The sequence below is a fragment of the Colossoma macropomum genome, unplaced genomic scaffold, assembly GCF_904425465.1.
Source record: "Colossoma macropomum unplaced genomic scaffold, Colossoma_macropomum, whole genome shotgun sequence".
NCBI lineage: Eukaryota > Metazoa > Chordata > Actinopteri > Characiformes > Serrasalmidae > Colossoma > Colossoma macropomum.
The window spans coordinates 51,719,342-51,741,355 of record NW_023494792.1 but is presented as its reverse complement, the minus strand read 5'-3'; the positions used below and the strand labels follow the sequence as shown (position 1 = coordinate 51,741,355).

The following is a 22,014-nucleotide window of genomic DNA, read 5'->3' as shown; positions in this document are numbered from 1 at the left end:
ACTGATGCTGCAAAAGCTTCTTTTTTTAATGAAAAATTAGGAAAGTTGCAAGTTATTATATAGTTATTTGGGTATAGAGCTCCTCAAGAAAATGCACTCACTGTCCTTTTTATTAGGTACACCTACCTTGTATCTACACATTGTCCATTTTATCTGGTCCACTTACCATAAAGGTGCACTTTGTAGTTCTACAATTACAGACTAGTCCATCTGTTTCTGTATCATTTATTATCCCCCTTTCACTCTTCTTCAATGGTCAGGACCTTCACAGGACCCCCACAGAGCAGGTATTATTTGGGTGGTGGATCATTCTCAGCACTGCAGTGATATCGAGGTGGTGGTGGCGTGTTTGTGTATGTTGTGCTGGTATGAGTGGATCAGACACAGCAGTGCTGCTGGAGTTTTTAAACACTGTGTTCACTCACTGTCCACTCTGTTAAACACACCTACCCTGTTAGTCCACCTTGTAGATGCAAAGTTAGGGATCATAGCTCATCTGTTGCTGCACAGTTTGTGTTGGTCCTCTAGTCCTTCATTGGTGGTCGGTTTCTGGCCACAGGACACTGCAGAGAAACAGATGGACTACAATCTGTATTTAAAGGGTTTGTTCCAAAATGCATTACAGACTGCTTTCAGAAATGTTCTTCTTTTTCATGATATGCATTGTTGGGAGTGGATTTTACACATACATGATAAATCGGTACTATATTATAATTAATACCCCTTCATTAGATAAATAAAATGTGTTTCCATTATACACCAGCTGTTATTATTTTCAAAAACATATCCAAAATTGTTACAAACAGATACACAGCATATTGGAAAGAAACTCTTCAACTGTAGATCTACAAACTGCATCTGTGTGGAAGGTGGAGCTAATAAAACGGACAGTGACTGTGGATACAAAGTAGATGTATCTAATAAAGTGGTCAGTGAGTTCATGAAGACAACAGGAACAGAAAGAAGCTCCAGTCCAGTAGATGGCAGTGTACCTACATTACTACACGCAAACTATGAAAGAGGAAGAAAAGTCAAACACATGACGTGGTTAAAGTGAGCCACACAGAAATGGAGCATGTCTGATTTACCGAATACAGTCAGATCAAAGTGTTTATTAAACCAGCACTCAAACGCAAACCGCCGTGTATGCACTGCTCTGCTTTTAACGAGCCTTTACCTGACAAAATAAAAGTCCTGGTTAGTCGAACTCCAGAACCTGGTGTCGACTGCACGTGCCAGAATGCTGCCTACGGTCCAGAACTCGAGCTGACCTCGTTAACATTTATCAGATATCTGTTTAACGTGATTTGGTCAAACCGTGCTGGCCGTTATGAGTCTGATCTGTCTGATCCGCCGCAGAGCTGCAGCCCGCTCGCTCTGTAGAAAGGCCGCGATCTTCCCCTGCAGAAAACTGTCCGGATCGGACCGAAGCCCCCCGTCCTCCGACAGCACACAGGAACCGAGAGAAGAAGATGGTGCAGGAGAGCAGTGGAGAGCGAGGAGAGCCCCGGGGAAAGTGTCCGTCCTCCTTTTCCCCGGACAGGGCAGCCAGTTCGTCGGGATGGGCAGAGGACTGCTGAAGTACGGCAACGTGAAGGAGATGTTCTCCGTGGCACAGAAAGTCCTCGGATATGACCTGCTGGACCTGTGTCTGAACGGGCCCGAGGAGGAGCTGATGAAGACCGTCCACTGCCAGCCTGCTGTGTTCGTCACCTCGCTGGCTTCTGTGGAAAGACTGAACCAGGAGAATCCTGCTGTAAGTGTTCACAGAGGCAGCGGCTTAAAGGAGCAGTACTGAACTTTTATTTTAAACGTTTTTCCCTGTTTTAAGATATATATATGTATATGTAAATGCTTGTGCTCCTTATGTAAGATATAGGGGCACAGAAGTGCATTCAGTTTCAGGTTCCTATGATCTTGAACAACCACAAAAAAAAAGACATCACATCTTTAGGTTGTTCTGTGAAGTGATTTGATGTAAAATGCTTCATTCAAGAGAAACATATAGGGTCAGAATTGTTTATAGTGGTAGTGTTAAGAACCAGATGCCTGAAGCATTTAATGCCTCTAAAAGCACAGACTGAATGAAATAGCTATGAATGTACTGTCTGATGCATGTGAGGATATTTTAATTTTGAGAAAAGGATTTGGCCTACATTTATTTATTTATTTATTTATTTATTTTTATACATCTGCTCATGGCAGAGAGGGACATGCAGAGCAAAATAGTTCTCAAAGGAAAACATTTATCAGTGTTGAAAGGTTCAGTTATCATTTTGGACAGTAGATAAAATGGCTATGTTTGTGTAAACGTTGCAACCCCTGCTTCCTGTCACCACCACTGTAAGGAAATCTGAGCTGATATGTTTTTCCACAATGAAGCATTTTACAGCAAACCACCCAGAATGACTTTGTTTACATCTCAATAATTGAATTATACAAAAATGTTTAAAAATCTGTGGAGTTCCCTTTTAAGACCACCACAGGCCCTTGAGAGTTGTAGGACTAAGACTCCTCTAAACCCCAACTCCCACTGGAGTCACTCCCACCAGGTACACACGCACACCCAGGATATGAACATCCACTAGCATAATAAATCAGGTATTAAAGACAATAAAGGATTAAAGTAAAACAATAAAATCATTACTGAATCATCAGGTCACCTTTTTAAACAAATCCCCCCAGTCAGCTGTAACAATGTTCAACTTGCATTTGACACTGTTGATTTAAACTCCACAGGCCATAGAGAACTGTGTTGCTGCTGCTGGCTTCAGTGTTGGGGAGTTTGCTGCTCTGGTATTCTCTGGTGCAATGAACTTTGCTGAAGGTAAAATAAGCCCACTTTTACTTGTTTTTCTGCTCAGTGAATTCATTGTCTTCATCTTTACTGAGTTGGTCTTCATCATTTCTGTAACTTTATTTTAATGATGGATTTAATCTGGGCGCTCAGCTCTGTTTGCAGTGAAAGTCAGGGCAGAGGCCATGCAGGAAGCCTCTGATCAAACCCGAAGTGGAATGTTATCTGTGATCGGTAGACCACAAGCCAACTACAAACACGCCTGCCTTCAAGCTAGAGAGCACTGCATGACTGTGGGGATCCAGAATCCTGTCTGCTCTATTGCAAACTACCTCTTTCCAGATGGTAGGGTCATCGCTGGACATCAGGAGGTAAGCAATGTTCTTAACAAGCTGGAACACATGCTTATTAGGAACTTTTTTAATAATGATGATGATAATAATAATAATAATAATAATAATAATAAAAGTAATGATAATACTAAACTATTTATGTAACACTGTTCATACATTTAAAACACAGCACAACTGCTTTACAAAGAAAGGCAATAAGAAAAAGCATAAGAGAAGAACATAAAATTTACTAAATGAAAGCAATGAGTGCTAATAATTAAATAATTCATATTGAATAAGGAAGGGAACAAATGTAATAAAAAAACAAATAATTATATAAAAAAAGTCAACCAATAGCTTGACATGGTTGAAAATGACCCTGCTGAAGAAAAACAGCTTAGACCAGCATGAATTTTATCCTGGTCAGGTGCTGGTTTAGCTGGTCACCCAGCATGGTCCTGCTGGTTGACCAGCATACCAGCATCCAAAACAAAAAATCTCGTTGCTGTCGGAAGAAAACATTGTATCTCCATTTTTTTGTCGTTTTACAGAATTTGAAACTGCCAGCTGACCTTTATATTGTGCTAACATTTCATGATGAATGGATCACCAGAAATGCTCCAAAAGTGCTTGGAAAAAAATCTAGTTCCATTAACTTTCATTCAAAACTAAGAATGTTTTCTCCTTCTCCTGTAAAGTTACCATTTTGGAGATACAAGGTTTTCTTCCGACAGCAGTGATATGCTGGTTTTGCTGATGCCATTAATATAATAGAACATACTGTTTACTTACAGAAATGTTCTGAAGATCACTTACGATATCCTTAAGCGGAGTTTTGTCATTGTTATGACCGACATTTGTCAAGCTGAAAGACAGTGCGATGAGAAAAAGTAGCGTCCTCATGTTCCCCTTCACAGAGATGCTTTCTAGTGATAATGATCTCTCTCTCTCTGTTCTCGCCTTTATATATACCAGTCAGGAAGTTTGTTCACCACACTCAAGACAAAAAAAAAAATCACTGTGATGAACTCATCTTCGGGAAAATACTGAAGTTTCGTTCAGCTAGATGCTGTTGCCTACGTGGAAAACCTAAAGTGAATATGTGAAGCGAATATGTGTGGAACATTTAGATCTTCATTAGGTACCTCATGCAACCTCACATAACTTTATTTGTGTTTTATTTGCAAGAAAGCCATAGACAAAAGAAAGAAATAAATAAAGAAAGAAAGAAAGAAAAAAAGAAAGAAAGAAAGATATGAAGCAGCACAGGTTGTATACAATCAAGCTCCTAAATTTCCAGCATCAAGATGCTCGGTTACAGCTGAGTCAGCATCCAACCCCATCTGCACACACACTCCGCTCTCACTTCCCAAGCTGCACCTTCAACTTGCTTCCACTTGGCGTCCTACCTGCTCTCTGGTTCCTTAATGCTTTGCAGAGTAAGCTTAAATTAGTATCAGGTTATGATTCTATTTTTGGTCCGGCTTTCTTTCGCAGGCCACTGGTCACTGAAACTTGAACTCTCATTTTTGCCGAATGTTGCCTTTGTTGCATTGCTCACTAGGTGCGATGCTGTTGTAGAAATCTCCCTTTCCACCTCTGACTGACTGCCCAGATTGACTGGTAATGACCGATTTATTAAAAATAATAAAAAATTAAAAGAGAAGGAAAGAAACTGCAAGCTTTATGCCACTCTCATGCAATTTCCCAAGGAGCCAAGCAAAAACTAGGAATAAATTCTAAACTGAAAGTCATCAGTTAGCCCCGCAGTCTGAATCTAGAATCTGTTTGGGAGTGAGCAGTGGTGGATAAAGTACTCCCATACTTAAGTCAAAGCAGAGAAACCCTTTGTATAATTTTGCTCAGATAAAATTATAATTTCTCTATGTATGTTTCAACTTTTACATTACAATATTCAGTCAGCCCCCATTGTATCCTGCAGTTATTTAACAAACCTGTATTTTTTTGTCATATAATACTGAACATATTATAATGATGCACTGTTTAATGCAAAATCCTTCACATTATCAGTAGTTTTTGCTCACAAAATTACCACCTCGTGGACAATGCTAATTTGTATTAGTGCCTCTTTCCAATTTCAAGTCTTATTTAGCTTATGTTAGTGTGGTACATCACTTTTCTCACAACAAAGTTGAATACTGGCTTCTGCACCCAAACAGTGCATAACATATCCAACAAATAATCATTTAGCACTGAGCCACATATGCACAATTCCATACTGGACTGTCTGGATGCAGAACAAATGTACTACTCATGTTGGTTACATTGTTGTCTGATGAGTTTGGGGTGCTGTATGTGTTCCTTACTGCTGGTGTGTTGAACAAAGAGCACTTCTCACTGCAGAATCATGGCCTGACCTGCGTTTTTCCTGCTGTTGTGCTGTGGTGGTCATATGTGCATGTATATCCAACACTTCGCAATGTCCCTGAATGAGGCCCAGCCAGTCAGACCCGAGGACCGTGTGAGTGTGATTTTTGAGCAATAATGCGTACTTATAAAATGGATAGTTCCGGTCCTAAAATCTGATTGGCCGAGCCATGGTCAAAGCCGCTGCAAAATACAAAATACACACACACACCCATGAGCGCCTCACAACAACTGAACTCCGCACCACGTCCCAAAAAAAAACCCTTGTGCTGTTAATGGAATAATCTTTGACTCTCATGCTGCTCGCATGGACAACCGAGTGTACTGATGAAGCAAGAACCCGTTTTTGTTTAAACTGAGAGGCTGGCAAACCATTTTCTTAACTAGAACTAGGCTGGTCAGCTAGCCAACAGGCCAAAAGACAGCCAACAGCCAAAACGGCTCCATCATCAATACCGCAGGCCTGAATCAAAGCTCCCACGACAGGATTCATCGCAAAAAGGCAGTTCAAAATACCAAAAAGTGTCACCTGAATGGCCCACATGCTGCGAATGTCCGTGCCTCGGTCAGAAGCAGCGTCAAACCCAGGCTGGAGGTTTTGAAATTCTAGCTTCTACAGCCCAACAGTGCACTATCTGTGGAGCACGGATGTGGCTGAATCCCAAATGATTTTTTTATTTTTTTTTTTTTTCCTTTTTTTGAGTGAGAACATTTATTTAACAAACCTGACTCTGAAGTTTCTCTAGAATGGAGCATTTCACATCAGACCACTCTCAATTACTTTTTCTTTACATTTTTCCCCCTTTTTTATTGCACTCTATTCAGTATTAACAATCATACATTTAAATCTCACACAGCAGGCCAACATACATAGGATTTTAAGAAAGATTTTCCAAGTCCACAGGCGGGTCCAAAGTTTCCAGAATTTGTCTGTTTGGTGACGTAGATCGTAGGTCAATTTTTCCAGGGGAAGCAGAGTTGCAGCTTGGGAAAGCCACTGCTCAACAGATGGTGAAGAGGGGCTGGCCCATCGAATTAGGATACATTTTTTTTTTCTGAGATAGGTTGGTCTAGGTCCCTTTCCCAAATTCCTTTCAGAGTATCTGACGATGGTTTAACACTCTTTAGCAAAATGCCATGAATTAGTGAAATCAACCTTCTAGCTTGGTCCCTCTTAACTAGCAACACTTCAAGGTTGGTTAATTCCTTTCTGAATCTCCCATCCTTAATGGTTGAGGTGATCAGGTGACGAATCTGAAGATATTTGAAAAAATCTGACCTACGTAACTCGTATTCTTCTTGCAACTGTGTGAACGATTTGAGCAAACTACCTGAAAACAAATAATAAATATTTTTGATCCCTCTGTTAAGCCAAGCTGAGAGTCCAGAGTTACTCAGCTGAGAAGGTAAATCTGGGTTGTGGGCCAGGGTGGACAGTAGTGAAAGACAATGAGGAATACTAAGATATTTCTTAACATCTGTCCAGGCCATAAGGGTATTGCATAAAACAGAATTCTCAGAGACACACCTCACCTTTGCAGTATCATTAATAAACGGTAAGCAATCAAGAGGAATAGGGCTACATGCTTCAGTTTCCATAGAGACCCAGCGAGAGTCCAACCTATTTGTACACCAGCTGATCATATGCTTAATTTGAGATTACCAATAATACAACTGCATATTAGGCACACAGGCACCACCTTCCTCCTTCGCTCTTATTAATCTGGAAAATTTAAGTCTTGGCCTTTTATTATTCCATACAAATTTTGAGAAAATGTTCTCTAAATCCTTGAAGAAAATTGTGGGTAAATGGCAAGGGATTGACTGAAATAAATAGAGTAAGAGAGGAGGATATTCATTCTTATTACATTTACCCTGCCAAAAAGGGAAATAGGGAGAAAGTTCCATAATTTAAGATCATGTTTTATATTATTAATAAGTGGAAGATAATTTTTGTCAATAAGGTTATTAAGGTCTGGGCTGATATGAATACTTAAGTAACACTAACTGAACGGGGGATGTAACTATCCAAGGTGTGTTAAGGGATATATTTAAAGGTAAAGCTAATGATTAAAGATCTTATAACCAGAAAATTTACTGTATTCTGAGATACACTTCATTATAGCTGGATAGATTTTTCTGGGTGGGCCATATACAAAACGTCATCCACGTAGAGTGAGATTCGGTGGTCCGCTCCTCCTGCTCTAATACCTGAAATGTCCTGGTAGCATCTAATTGTTTCTGCTTGTGGCTCAATTGCCATGGAAAAAAGCAATGCAGAGAGAGGACAGCCTTGTGTTGTTCCTCGACTTATCTGAAACTTTTCAGAGAGCAACGCATTTGTATCGACACTAGCGTACGGATCGGCATATAGCAGTTTAACTAAATGAATAAAAGTAGGACCCAAATTGAATTTTTTAAGGACAGCAAACAAGAATGGCCATTCAGTCCTATCAAACGCTTTCACTGTGTCGAGAGAAACAATAAAGGCAGGATCATTACTTTTTCTAATACAGTCAATAGTCAATTCAATAGTCTACGTATATTATCAGAACCATATCGCATCCTTATTAATCCAGTTTGATCTGGGTTAATTTAATAATTTTAGGTAAAATCACCTCTAATCGTTGTGCCAGAGCTTTAGCAAAGATTTTACAATCTGCATTTATTAAACTGATTGGTCTGTAAGAGGCACAATCTGCTGGGTCTTTGTCTTTCTTAAGTATTAAGCATATTGAGGCAGTTCTCCAGGTTTCAGGCATGGTAGTTTTGGTACTCAGATCCATGATAACTGGCATCAATATAGGTTGAAGTTCAGGCCAAAATATTCTATAAAATTCGACAGGGTAACCATCTGGTCCCGATGTTTTCCATGAGGGCATTGACTGGATGACACCAAAAATTTCTTAGAGGGAGAAAGGGGCATTAAGACTGCATCTGTCACTGTCTGAGACCACCGGAAGTGATATATTATCTAAATATGCAGTAATATCAGATTCTAAAACTTTATTTTGGGATTTATAGGATATAAGGATTCATAGTATGTTTTAAAGGTTGTATTGATCACCTTTAGATCGTATGTATGTGAACCCATCAGTGTCTTTACAGATTTTATTAATCGCTCTGAATGTTCTTTTTTAATCTGATAAGCCAATAACCTACTAGGTTTGTTACCATATTCATAATACTTTTGCTTGGGAAAGAATAGTTATTTGTTAATATGATTTGCATATTCTAGATTAAGTTTAGCTCTGGCACTACATAAAGAGGCCCAGTTAGATTCATTAGGATTTGATTTGTGCAGCTGCTCATGGTATGCTACGTCTTTTTCTAAATACATCTGATTTTGTATTTTCATTTTTTGTCGTGATGAGGCGTAAGATATAATATGCCCACGGATTCTGGCCTTCAAAGCTTCCCATCGCGTAAATGGTGAGACATTACAGTCCTTGTTAAATTCCCAATATTCTTTGATCCAGTAGCGTACTAGGTCACAGAATGCAGAATCCGACAGAAGGGACCAGTTAAATCTCCAGAGTCTGCTTTTACATATTGGAGTGTCAAAATTAACATGTACACTAACTGGGGCATGATCTGATAAGACAATTGAACCGATCTGGACTGGACCGTGTGGACAAATCTACTTGGGATAAAGATATAGTCGATTCTGGAATAAGCATGTTGTTTAGAATAAAAAGTGTAATTTCTAGTCGATGGGTTCAGTTCTTGCCAGATATTAACTAGATCGGTATGCTTACACGTCTTTTAAAACTGATTAAGAATTAGAAAATGTGCTGGGTGAAGATCTATCCATGACATGGTCCAATGTGCAGTTAAAGTCACCTGCCAAGAGTCCCATCCCTTTACAATGTTGATTGATAGACAATACTATGTCCAACATAAATTTGGGGAATCCTCATTGGGGGCATAGACACTAAGTTCGGTAACATGTTGACCCAACAGTATACCTGAAATTAAAACAAATCTTCCCTCAGGGTCGTTCATTTAAGATTCACATGTAAATGGTAGATGCCTACTAATTAAGATTGCAGTACCTCTTCTGTGTGGCACTGAGGAATAAGAGGAGAAGAAAACCTGCCCAACCCAATCTCTTTTTCATTTTAAATGCTCTTTATCGGAAAGGTGTGTCTCTTGGAGAACTGCTATATAAGTTGTCTCTTTTTTCAAAAAGGTCAAAAAAATTTTCCGCTTAACTGCGTGGCAAAAACCCTTTACATTCCATGTAGTACATTTTATACAAACTATTCATGTCTTAGTGGAAAAATAATGTATGTATTGACTATGTGTGGCCCATCTAAGAGACTGAACATTGAGTGCCTTTTGTAATCTAACAACTATAAAACGACCCAGTAAAACCCATATCCACCCTCCCAACCCCGTCCCCAAACGACAGGGTAACAAAGCTACAAATGAAGCATAGTGCCCTATTGGCATGATCGGGGCAACGATATGAAACGCCCAGAGAACGGCAGCAAAGCAACCGAGACAAGCCCAACCATCGGCAAAAACAAAAATGACAGACATGACGCCGATCACCAGTAGAGGAAAAGAAGATAATAATTACATAATTAAAAGAAAAAAAACTATTACTTGTTATAGTGATAGGCATAATTAGAACGAGTTCCGCATCACAACTGGGCCGAGACAAACGTGATTTGCATCATCCGTATGCATTCCATAAAACAGAGCCTTGAGGAAGAGAAAAAATAAATAAATAAAAAATCCAACAAAGCGTCAAAGCTTCAAGACAATTTACTAGACCAGACAGTCTAATAAAGGACCATATCAGGACTCAATCTACTGTGTGATGTACAATTTAAACAGTACATCGAACCCGGAGAATAGCGTTTGTTAACTGTTCACCCCAGTGACTTGCAAAGTCTCAGTCATTCAAGAGTTTTTTTCCTTTAACTCCAATGAATGAGTGGCCTCAAGAGTTTTCAAGAAATCCCGAGCTGCAGCAGGTGTCGAAAACAGATGTGTTTTCCCTTTGTGGAGACACCACAGCTTTGCGGGGTAAGCTGCGTTACATGTGCTTAGCCGCAAGAGTATTTTTCACCGCTTCAAACTCCCGGCGACTCCTCATTACCTCTGCGGAGAAATCTTGGAAAATACGAATGGTGCCATTGTTATGTAGGACGTGCCGTTTCACCGGGGCAGCTCGAAGCACCGTCTCTTTGTCGGTGTAGCGCAAGAACATAGATATGCATACCTGGATGCCGCATTGTCTGTTATTCTCTATGTGAGGTGATACGTCTGCGCGTCCGCCATGTTGGAGCGGTTTGTGAACAAATTCATTTGTATTGAGAGGCGATGAGTCTCAGGATTAAATCGACCGCAACTTCCTTAATACTCAACCGATTTTCACCAAAATTGTTTTGTTATAATTCTCACACATAGATTAATCTAGGCTGCACGGCCTGCTCTCGGTAGCTTTTATTTCTTTAATCACTGATCGTGCTAATTGGCCGTCCGGACCAGCAGGAAAGTATTCAGTCTGCACCTGACGTGAGTTTAGCGCGAGCTCAGGTGGAAACACAATCGGTAAACCCATCAATGTGTCAATCACTTCTACTCTTTATACATAGAAGGACGAAGCTAAAGTTGGCTTCCTATTAGCCAGCTTCTTGTTCGAGTTTTCACCACTTTCTGGTGCCTGAAGCCGCACCATTTAAGGTGGAACGGGAAAATTCGAACAAGAAGCTAGCAAATAAGAAGCTAACTTCAGGTTCGTGTAATAAGATGCTAACGTTTATCTATTATGAATATCTACACGGATTAAGGAATGCTATAACCACAAGCATTAACCAGCACTGTAAATAAATAACTACTACATAAAGTTAAGATCCCCTGAATAGACTATTAACTGTGAAATGAAATGAAGCGTAATAGAAAACCAGAGGAAAAACACATCAACAGGTTCTCTGTGCCTCACCAACCACACGGCCATATATAAACATCACACAAACAATACGCATCACACACACGAGAGTGCATCGCTGTGTTCCCTCCGTTATATAATCCTATCCCGCTTTCTGAGTGCAATATTCTTGAAATAGTATAATTCTGGACAGTCTCTTTCTTAAACCGCCGCTCTGTAATGGTACTAAATGCAGTCCAGCTGCGATGATGCCCGCCCTATAATGGCGGTGCCGTTGACGTGCCTGGCTGGACCCAACGCGGCATCTAGGTATGTACATCTATGCGCAAGAACCGGACCGTGAGGTTCCGTGGCGTCGTCTTCGAATTTGAGAGCGCAGTCGGTGTTCTGTGCGCCCGTTCGATCTCCAAGCTCAGTTCGGCGGGAAGCTCCAGCCAAACAGGCAGCATATCTCTTAGAAACTTTGCCAAGTCGGAAGCCTCAGCTTTCTCAGGGAGACCGATTATGCTCAGGTTTTTACACCGACTCCGATTTTCCAGGTCATCAACTTTTGTTAGCAGTTGCGCTAGCTCTCCTTTCAACTTGGCTATCGCGGACTGCTGAGTATGTGCGGAGTCGTCCAGCGTGGAGATCCTGTTCTCGGCTTCAGACAGGCGGGCTTCGTTAGAGGAAACTCTCTGTTAAAGTGACTAGCGATTCTTGCAGTGTGGATATAGAGCTACCGATGGTATTGAGGCGCGTGTCGATGCTGTCCAGCCGAGAGTCGATTAATCCAAGTCGAGAGCTAATTTCTCGCATTTCATTTAGCACTGGGTCATTTTGGCTAGAGTCGCCATGAGGCCGTGGGGCATTAAAGAGCGGAAAATCTTGACTTTCTTGCGATTTAGACATGTCTTCATCACTTTAGGCGTCGAATACAATAAAAAACAACAGTGTGTCCCTGGGATATATAATTATATATTTCCGACGGTGGGAACCACGCCCAGATCTAAGCAGCCATCCGTTAGAAGGTCACGCGCCGCCCCGCTGGTGCCATTTTTAAACCACATTATTTTGACCAAAATTAGCTCAATTCATCCAGCGCTCCCAGAAGTACTCATCTGGAACTGTGATTGGTCAGGATGTTGACAGCAGCCAGTAAACAGCATTATGTTTGGTTAGAAGACTCTTTTACATGTTGCAGCCTTCAGTGAAATCAGAATTGCGAAGTCCAACATTGCAAAAACCGTTAACAAACAATAGACTGTGCAGGCCTAGTCCATAGTGGATATCAGAAATGCAACTCAAGTGATGTCACACTTTCTGTTCTGTGACTGACTGATCTCTCTTCTTCAGGCACTGGACTTCCTCCAGAAGAATTCTCGTCAGTTTCACTTTGCACGGACGCGGCAGCTGCCGGTGAGCGGGGCCTTCCACACAGCTCTGATGGAGCCAGCCGTGGAGCCTTTCAAAGACGTGCTGCGGCAGCTGGACGTGCGGCGGCCCGAGATTGCCGTCCACTCCAACGTGGACGGAAAGCGCTACATGCACGATAAGCATGTGCGACGGCAGCTTGCCAAGCAGCTGGTGTCGCCTGTGAAGTGGGAACAGACGCTGCACGAGATCTACGAGAGGACTCAGGGTCAGGAGTTCCCCCACACGTACGAGGTGGGACCAGGGAGACAGTTGGGGGCTACGCTGCAGAAATGCAACATGAAAGCGTTTAAGAACTATACCCATATTGATGTTGCCCTGCCACAAGAAGGATGAAAGACTTGTGTGGGACATGACTGTGCTTTGATGAGCTACACAGTAGCTGGAAAGAAAGGATCCCCCTCTATTCTGACGGTAACCAGTCAGGTGTCTTTAATGTTATGTTGCAAACTCACTCAGTCAGCCTATCCATAAATCAACTACTGTGATTTTTTTGGGGGGGCAAATCTCAGCCTTTAAAAGGGAATTCCACCAATCTGCATGATTAAATATTTAAAGCTGCACTATGTAAGATTTTTTGATAACATTGAAAGAGGTACCGAGTCAGCAGAAAAAGTCAGAGGCACCAGGTTGGATTTTGTGGGAGTTTTCCAGATTGTGTTATACATCTTTATGTATTAATGTAACGTGCACAGCACCCAAGTACAGCATGGGTTTTAATTTACATTTTCCTATTTTCCAGCTTTCTGAAGCAGGTGGGGTTGCTAGAAGTAGTGCTAACCCTACTGAGGGATCATCTAGCACTGGCTGCTAAAGCTAACAACAATTTAGCTAGCAAATCGTTTACTCTTCCAGATGAAGATGAATCTGCCCAGCACTATTGTATAACCAGTATGTCTACCAGGATGTAAACTAGGAAGTTATGTTGATGTGCTGATTGCTATTTTTAGAATGATTACTTTGTAGACAGTTTCACATGAGGCTATAAGGCATTTATGCTATTAGCATTTCTGCTAACGGCCACAGAATGAGTGTTTTTGCTCATATTTTCACGCTCAGCAGAGAAAAATTGAAGCTTTGTTTGATTCTACGCTTAGTTCTGTGCAAATGTACACATTTGTGTGTGTGCGGAACAGTGCAGTGTAATTAGGCTAACTAGCAAGCAAGTTAGCTAATTAGCCAAGATGATATAGAGTGACCAAAACAAACATTTCAACAAATTGAAGATGTTACTGACCTGGGAAGATTAGTTTAAAAAGCAGTGTTTTTCTAACATCTTGGGCAAATAAATTAGATATATCAATGCAGCACTGCCTGCGTTACCCATCCAGGAGTAAGTTCTTTGCTGTTGTGACGTAACACTGCTTTTTTCCATACTGATGAAGAAAAGATGACAATACTAGATAATTCACTTACATCCTCGGAAGGCACGTCCCTCACAAAGTTTTTGCTGAATTCTCTTTGAATACTCTTCCAATGTTCACAATCATCAGATTCATCCCTCGGGGAAGGGGTCCGAAGCACATCCCTTGCTACAAAATATTCAACGTGTAATTACGCATTTCCAAAGCTCCAAAAACTTACATAGTGTAGCTTTGAGATGTAAACAAAGTCATTCATAGTAGTTTGATGTTAAGTGTAACATTGTGGAAAAACTTGGTGGTTAAGATGATGATATGAATAGGTTGCCTGGTGCCTGAGACCGTGGTTAACATTAATCCTAAAACATTTTGTTAACACAGTTATGGTATAGTGTTACATGTAGGGAGTTGTGCAGCAAAATATTACCCAAAGAAAAGTTGTTTTTTTTATTATTTTATTTTTTGATTTACTGCTATTTTACCATCATCAACTCAGAAGACCTGTGTGGGTTTACTGGTCATTTTGGATAATAATAAAATGGCTATATTTGTGTTGCTGCCTGGTTCCTGTCACCACCATTTTAAAGAAGTTTGAGTTGATACGCTTCTCTACGATGAACAATTTCACATCATCATCACTCATCCTTTTCACATCTCAATGACTGAATTAATGCAAAATTAACAAATTCCACTTTAAAGAGCTTGCGTAAATTTAAAGAAACCACATGTGGCTTATCATTTTTTAAGTTGAAATTTAAAGATCTCCCTGTCAGTGTCACAGCGTGGATTTACTTTATTCATATAGCTTAAGGAAACATTGTCATGCTCCCTGTTTTGCTGTATGTCACTTTTGGCCATGATGCAGTAGATTGTTGTTTGCTAACTCAGATAGCTAGCAACAAGGGGTGGGAATCTTTAGGCACCTCACAATTCGATTCAGTTACGATTCAGAGGGCTGCGATGTGATTATAAAACATCAATTATCTTATCTCGCTTATCTTTTTTTCTACACAGGATTTCTATTTTCTCACTGTGTGACAACTTGGAACTTTTACAACAAAGTATTTGTAACGATCCATAACGAATTTACTTTTAATATCTTTTATTAATAAATCAAATGGAAGGCTCTCATTCACTGCTCTTGTTTGGAGTAGATGAGATGCTGCCACTCATCTGCGATAAAATGCAGTACAACCGGTATGAAAACGGTTGGAAACGTGTAATATGGTTTCTCATGTTTGCCATTTCCAAAATATTTTAGTTCAGTGCGACACAACTTGCATATAGTATGGCTCTTATTCAGGTCCCTTTTCCCCTGGTGTGCAGACTGCAGGTCACCTAGCAACGCAGTCTCACCTGGCTAGTCGCGAACGAAAAGGCAAAGAGAGATTATCATTTGGAGACGAATAGACTTGTTCGCATTTATAAGCACCGCAGTTGGTTTCCTGGTACGTTAAATCTGCAACGAGAGACTGTCAAACACTAAAAAGTGGCGAAGCTGAAGTAGCTTCTCTTTCATATTTTCCCATTCCACCTTAAATAGTGCCGTATTTACATTCTGGCGCCTCAGGCAGAATTTAAGGTGGAGCAGGAAAAAGCGAACAAGAAGCTGGAGAATAAGAAGCGCCTTCAGCCTCGTAAAACAGTCGAACGTTGAGACATTTTACAATAAACTGATCTCCTTTTGAAGAAAAGTTTTCTGGCAGAGATGGGAGGAAAGCGGCTAAAGCTTAAAGCAGAGCAAAGTAAGTCTGTGTTTTCGTTTATATTTTTTAACCTATACTAGGACATTAACACATACTGAGACACACTGGACATTAAATGTTGTGGCTCCCAAGGTGGTTTGATTTTTGTTGAAAGGACAAAATGTCTCTACTTAACATTTGGGTTGTGACTCCTGATCTAACCTGGCTTTTAATGCAGAGGGAGCCGGTTGGATTTCTCGCTCATCCAGTTGTGTTTTTTGTTATGTGCCGCCACAGACTGTCCGGGCGCTGCACTTCCACATTTCCAAGCTCCGCCTTTTGCGTTCCGTCAACATTACTTTATAAACGAAATATTGAGAAAATTGATTTTTGACATTTGTGAAACGATACAGAATCGTCCACATCCGCATCACGATGCATCTAAGAATCGATCCCCCCCCACCCCTACTAGCAACACAAAAGCAACTCAAGCCACTTAATGTCTGGTTTAACTTATCAAATATGTATCCCTAAAACTTCAATTACACAACAGAATGACTATATCTTCTCTCTCCTGAAATGTGATCTGTGTGATCTTTCTCATGCATACAGAATAAATATCATTTTAAAATAATAATACACTGTAAATTGACATATTTTGGTCAAAACTGATTGTGCAGTATAATTTCTCATTACATTTAATGAGATTTATAGCAACGTTCTGTAAAGTCTGCTTAACCTGGCAACATTTGCTATGTGTTGTGTTGGTGGGTGGAGCATAGATAGGTCAGTTACACTTGGCGGGTTTGAGTGTGTTTGCTGCTAGAGTGAATTACAAAGCTGTTGTCATGAATTGGACAAATTTGGTTATGTTTTTGTAATAAAAGCACATACTTCACAAATACTTCACAGCAAAGATATGTTTATTGTTTATGTGGGAAAAAATGGAACTGAAAGTCCAGCTTCCTTAAGTAGTGCAGAAATGCGTTTAGAAGAAGTATGAGAATGAACACGGCCCAATTAACCAGCAACAGACCCTACTGTAAACCAACATCAGCATCAAACAACTTACAAAAACTTCTCTGTGAACCAGCACTTCGGTTACAATCACTTAGAAAAGAATCATAAAAAATTATATTAAAAAAACATGATTTCTGTTGAGCTGAAGACCTGCTCTTGGCTCTTTTCTGGGTGATTCCTAACTCTCCGACATTTTCCAAGTTGCTATAAAGGCAGCTGCAGCGGCCAGCAGGACAGCAGAAGCCAGAAAACATTTGGTCCTAGACCAGTCAGGAAAGTGCGAGACCTGTGTGGACAGAAAAAAGTTTCAAAATTCAAAACTGACTGGAATGACAGCAATGAGTAGCCACTCTTATCTCTATCATTCGTACTGAGATTTTTTATTTAAATTGGTCATAAACAGACATCCTGCGGTAATAATTAGATTACCTCATTTCCGCATGTAATATTAATCACATCCGAATATTACCTGGAACAAGAACTTTAATATCCTTGACATACTGTGCATATGAATAATGAAAAAAATATGTTTTATAATTCATTAAAATTATTGTGATTAATCACATGTAGTTAATCATGATTATTTGCTCATATTTGTCTCCACAAAAATTCTTTCCATTTAAAAGCAGTATATTTTATTATAGCTGTACGGGTGGACAACATCATTTTCATCTCAATGTATTTTTTACTTTCAGCAATTCAGTAACATTACTTTCATTATGTAAATGCAGAGTTCACAGGAACCTGAACAGGAAAATCACATAAAGACAGGCTGAACATGAAAATGACGTGAATGAAGCAACAGGGGCTGCATTTTCTCTTCTGGGATTGCAGCCTCTCACTCTCATACCTCATTACACTCTGTTTCAAGGTTGACTTTCCATTTTGCCACTGCTTTTGTTATTTTCTCTTGGAAGCACTGTCCATTTTTGTCTGCTGAATTACTGATATTGCTGCCTCAGTGGTGTGTTTTGCTTGTAAATGATACATGATACTTTGGTTTACTCAAGAGAGCCAATGGAGTTCAATGGAACTTATCATTTCAAAGCTGTATTTCAACGAGAGGGCTACAGTCACAGAGTCAGAGCAGGAGTGCACAGAACGTACATGGTCAGCTGGGCTTCAAAGTGGAGCTATGTAGGGATGGTTAGAGCGGTCAAACTAAGAAAATGTATTAAACATTTAGATGAAATGAATAATTTATTGCATTAATGTGTTATTAACATGATAACTTGTTAACTCACAATTAAATGATCCTGAACTGTGTAATATTTATTTTGAGATGCATAAATTGAATTATTCCAGTATTTTGACTTATCTGCATTTTTCTGAATAATGGAAGAGTAGCAGTTTCCATTAACTTTCTGCACAAACTGCAAGCGATAAAATGTGAGATTTTTGCTGCCCAGTTTGTTTCCATCAAACTGACTTTTAGTGATAAAAATGATTTAATGTAGTGACAATTTTCTGTAAAAATATGTTGTTGCATAAGTTTTAGCAATTAAAAAATTGTTTTTGCATCTGTAACATGTTTGTACCCTCGGCTTCCCTGATTGCTCTATAACTATTATTATTTATGTATTGGAACCTTTATTTCAAAAGATGATGTTTCTCTGCCATATAGAGCTGTTTGAGCACTTTTCTTTCAGAAAGGTTGGACTTTTCACTCTGTAAGAGCTGAAAAGTGGCAGTATTAAAAACTCTCCTCCCTTCCTCAGTCCAGCTCCCTTCCTAAGTCTCCACCACGCTGTTCGTGTTTGTTTGTGTTTCTTGTTAGATGCATGTGAGGGAAATCTGTCACATGTAAATGCATTATCGAAAAACAATTATTCCCCCTAAAGATGGAAAGAAAAGCTTTTGTTGACATTCATAAAATATTACTCACCACCTTCCGTTTACATTGGCAAACGTTTTAAATCGTTAAAATGTTTTGTGCAAAAATCCTTTGGATGGAAATTTAGATAATGATGACTTTCTCTTACACAGCGGATCCACGTCATAGCTGTCTGGCAGGCTTGAGTGTGCAGCTGTGGAACCACCCAGGGTGCCTTCACCATCGGCATGATCTTAGACCACCAAAGACTGCCAACGATCCTCCTGTTACATGTTTTAAAATATATTCAAACCTAGGCGTACATAGAGGTGATCACATTTTCTGTCTCCATAAGTGAACAACATCTATAGATTAGGCCAAAAATTTGGAAGCAACATCAACTTTGCAAAAATAAACGTGAACATTTTATTTGAGACAACAGCAAGCAATATGTTTATAACAATACAACAAAAGGGTTTTGACTAAATATGTGCAGCAGCAATGTCCAGCTGGTTCTTCATTTGTTTTGCATGTGGTGAGTCTCTTTCAGAGCTTTATTGCAGCACTAATCAGAGCACCTGATTCACACATACAGGAGCTCCTGAAGGTTTGATTAGGTGCTCAACAATGAGTTAAGATTAAACACTGGTCAGTGTAAGGGAATGTTCATGGCATACAGGACTTTCCTGTATATAGTATTAAAGTAATAAGAGTGCATCACAACAGAATAATGGAATATTTTGGGAACTATTTGGTTAAACATCAATAAATCTGCTCTGTTGGGTACTTGCAAATTCACTTAATTAGGGGTCCAAGCACCAAAACAGCTGGAACCTGTTGTCAAAAATCAACTGCTTCCATACAGTTGGTCTATAGCAGAGACCTTAAAATCCAGTTTTCTAGTCCTGTATTTTGTAATCACTGGCAGTTCACTGAACGCTGACCTAGTTTCTCACCTACCAATGATTACAAAACCCAAGATTCAAGGTCCAGATTTAAAAACCTAGCATACATTTTGACTCTTGCTTATGTGTCCTCTTACTTGCTAGTATCAGTTAGTTGTGTGCTGACGTAATGTAACTGTCTAAAAAAGATACTTGCCCATTGAAAGCTCGCAAGTTCAGCACATTAGCATGTGCCTGCCAGTGCTGATGTCGTTGCCAATGGTTGGGGAGTTTCTCGCTCCACCTGCTGTTCATTTCATCCCCGATCTGAGCCAGCCGACGGCCGATGAGCCGAGCAGCTGTTCCACTACAACATTTTATGAACACCAAAGCTTGTTATAAATTTCTGTTTGTGAATAATAACTATTAGTGATGCACTGAAATTAAATATTTTAGCCAAAAATTAAATCCAAATTCAGGACATAAACCAAAACAGACAAGAGAAGAAAGCTGACATTAAAAAAAAGACAGTTTGCATAAAATATACTATTTTTATTTGTCATCAGCTTTTTCAAGTTTTTGGTTTCAGATTTCTGCAATATATCCCACGAAATACAACATCCTCAACTAAAGAATGACTGTTTATCCAAGGCATTTTTATTTGGCCAAAAACTCAAAATGCCATTTTTCAGCATTTTAGGCTGGAAATCTTCAATTGTTGAAATTTCGGTGCATCTCTATTAATTATTAATTAAACATGGAACATATTACCATGTTGGTAATATTTATAAATAAAGGTCATGTTTTCTATGGATCAGAGAGATAATTTTCTCATAATACTCCTCATATTTGTACCTCATGTCGATGTCAGAAGGCGTGTTATTTTCCACCTCACTAGGTCCAGCCTGGGGGGAAATAGCACTGCCTGCTTCATGCGCTTGTTCCACCATTTTGTAATCTGAGAGGAGAAACAATGTTATTTGTACTTAAACATTATACAGTGCTATACACAGCATACATCTGCAAATCCATCATCTATCCTTTAATCTATCCAATAGCTTTGTGTTTTATTTGTGTTAACAGACTGTCTCATTAGGAGCCTTGTTGAGCTGTACTGTGCCCTTTGTGGTTGACTTCTTTTATAGCTTTCAACGAACTAGTACTGCCATGTAAACAAAAAGTCATGTGACTTAGGAGCACACTGGGTGTGTTTGTGTGCGTTCCAATTGGGGTGTGAAAAGATGAGCTCATCCACTGCACAGTCCAGTTTTATACCAACTATTATTATCACTTCCCCTTTTCATATACATGGCTCTGGAAACTACGCTGCAAAAAAGGATCGGCTGATTTTAGTTTAAATCTATGAGAAGTGGAACAAATGCAAAATACATATAAAACAAATATAAAGAGGTTACATACATAGGGAGTATAATAACACTGAAGAATGCTGTGCATGCCAACCCTTTGTTCATGTGAGTCCCATGAAAGATTTCGATGCAAATTGCCATTCAAATCAGCCAAACTGCTCTGACTTCAGCAATGAAATGAACATGTTTTGACAAAATGGCTGTTGTTTTCTAATAGAAATGACTATCATATTAAAAATTGGCATCTGCTATCTTGTGTATATTGTAATTTACACTTGTTTTTGTTTTGTTTTGAATCTGTGTACCAGTTCTCACACAATAAACAAAGATCATCAGATAACACTACATGTTCACTAAGTAGCTTTAACCCATATTAAAAGTACTAATAATACTGAATAAGATATTTACTAACTCTAATGGCTGCTGATAATATGACAACAGCCATGTTTTCGATTTGACTCGTCTGACAAAGGACAGGTTCGTTTAGATTCAGGAAAAAAACAGCTTACCTGAGTTGTAGATTAAAATGGACGCCGCCCTGTAAAGATAACATTTCCATTAATCATTGAGGAAAGAATTATGTAAGTATTATTACATGTTTTTTGTCCGAAAAAAGAAAAAGTATATTAGTAAAGTCACTTACAGCAGCGTCCTTTAATCGTTTTCGGTTACAGGTGTGTGCCTCAGGGGGGGATAAAGCCACGCCCTTAGTTTTCATCCAGGAAGAAAGTCTGCTGTTTGTTTTGCAAATGATCCACTAGAGGACACCAAAGGCTTTGCACTCTTCTGTTCTCAGCCATTACTGTTGGTGTAAACAAACGTCTAACTCTGTCTAATCTCCAGCACATATTCAGAAAAACACACTTTTGGGAAATAATGATTGTTTGTGCCAGAACAACCAATGATTCTGCCTGTTCTAGGCAAGGCCTTTATTTATATAGCACCTGTCATACACTGTGGTCATTCGAAGTGCTTCACAAATAAGAACATACAAAGATAAATTAAATGAAAGCTGCTCAAATGCGTTTTCAGTCCAGATTTAAAAGTGTCAG

At 39.6% G+C, this 22,014-nt stretch overlaps 2 protein-coding genes across 2 annotated transcripts; one reads left to right on the top strand and one right to left on the bottom strand.

Annotated features, from left to right (window-relative positions):
- The first annotated feature begins 853 nt into the window (after positions 1-853).
- mcat (malonyl CoA:ACP acyltransferase (mitochondrial)) lies at positions 854-15,660 on the top strand. Its single transcript, XM_036577535.1, has 4 exons — positions 854-1,756; positions 2,740-2,827; positions 2,951-3,168; positions 12,755-15,660. The coding sequence occupies exons 1-4, from the start codon at positions 1,331-1,333 to the stop codon at positions 13,166-13,168; spliced, it is 1,146 nt and encodes a 381-aa protein (XP_036433428.1). The 5' UTR covers positions 854-1,330; the 3' UTR covers positions 13,169-15,660.
- Positions 15,661-16,783: 1,123 nt separating this feature from the next.
- Positions 16,784-21,692, bottom strand: bik (BCL2 interacting killer). Its single transcript, XM_036577534.1, has 6 exons — positions 21,606-21,692; positions 21,472-21,500; positions 20,451-20,553; positions 19,813-19,962; positions 18,881-18,995; positions 16,784-17,184 (listed from the first exon to the last, which is right to left on the bottom strand). Exons 3-6 carry the CDS (start codon positions 20,543-20,545, stop codon positions 17,077-17,079), a joined length of 468 nt encoding a protein of 155 aa, XP_036433427.1. The 5' UTR covers positions 20,546-20,553; positions 21,472-21,500; positions 21,606-21,692; the 3' UTR covers positions 16,784-17,076.
- Between the last annotated feature and the right edge of the window lie 322 nt (positions 21,693-22,014).

Bases quoted from the DNA above. Each gene is read 5' to 3' on its own strand.
- mcat (XM_036577535.1), top strand. From the start codon at position 1,331: ATGAGTCTGATCTGTCTGATCCGCCGCAGAGCTGCAGCCCGCTCGCTC. The intron at 2,828-2,950 runs GTAAAATAAGCC...CTGGGCGCTCAG, and splicing joins TGCAATGAACTTTGCTGAAG to CTCTGTTTGCAGTGAAAGTC. The intron at 3,169-12,754 runs GTAAGCAATGTT...TCTCTTCTTCAG, and splicing joins TCATCGCTGGACATCAGGAG to GCACTGGACTTCCTCCAGAA.
- bik (XM_036577534.1), bottom strand. From the start codon at position 20,545: ATGGTGGAACAAGCGCATGAAGCAGGCAGTGCTATTTCCCCCCAGGCT. The intron at 18,996-19,812 runs GCAAGTATCTTT...AACATGTAACAG, and splicing joins AACTTGCGAGCTTTCAATGG to GAGGATCGTTGGCAGTCTTT. The intron at 17,185-18,880 runs GTAAGAGAAAGT...CTGTCCACACAG, and splicing joins CTATGACGTGGATCCGCTGT to GTCTCGCACTTTCCTGACTG.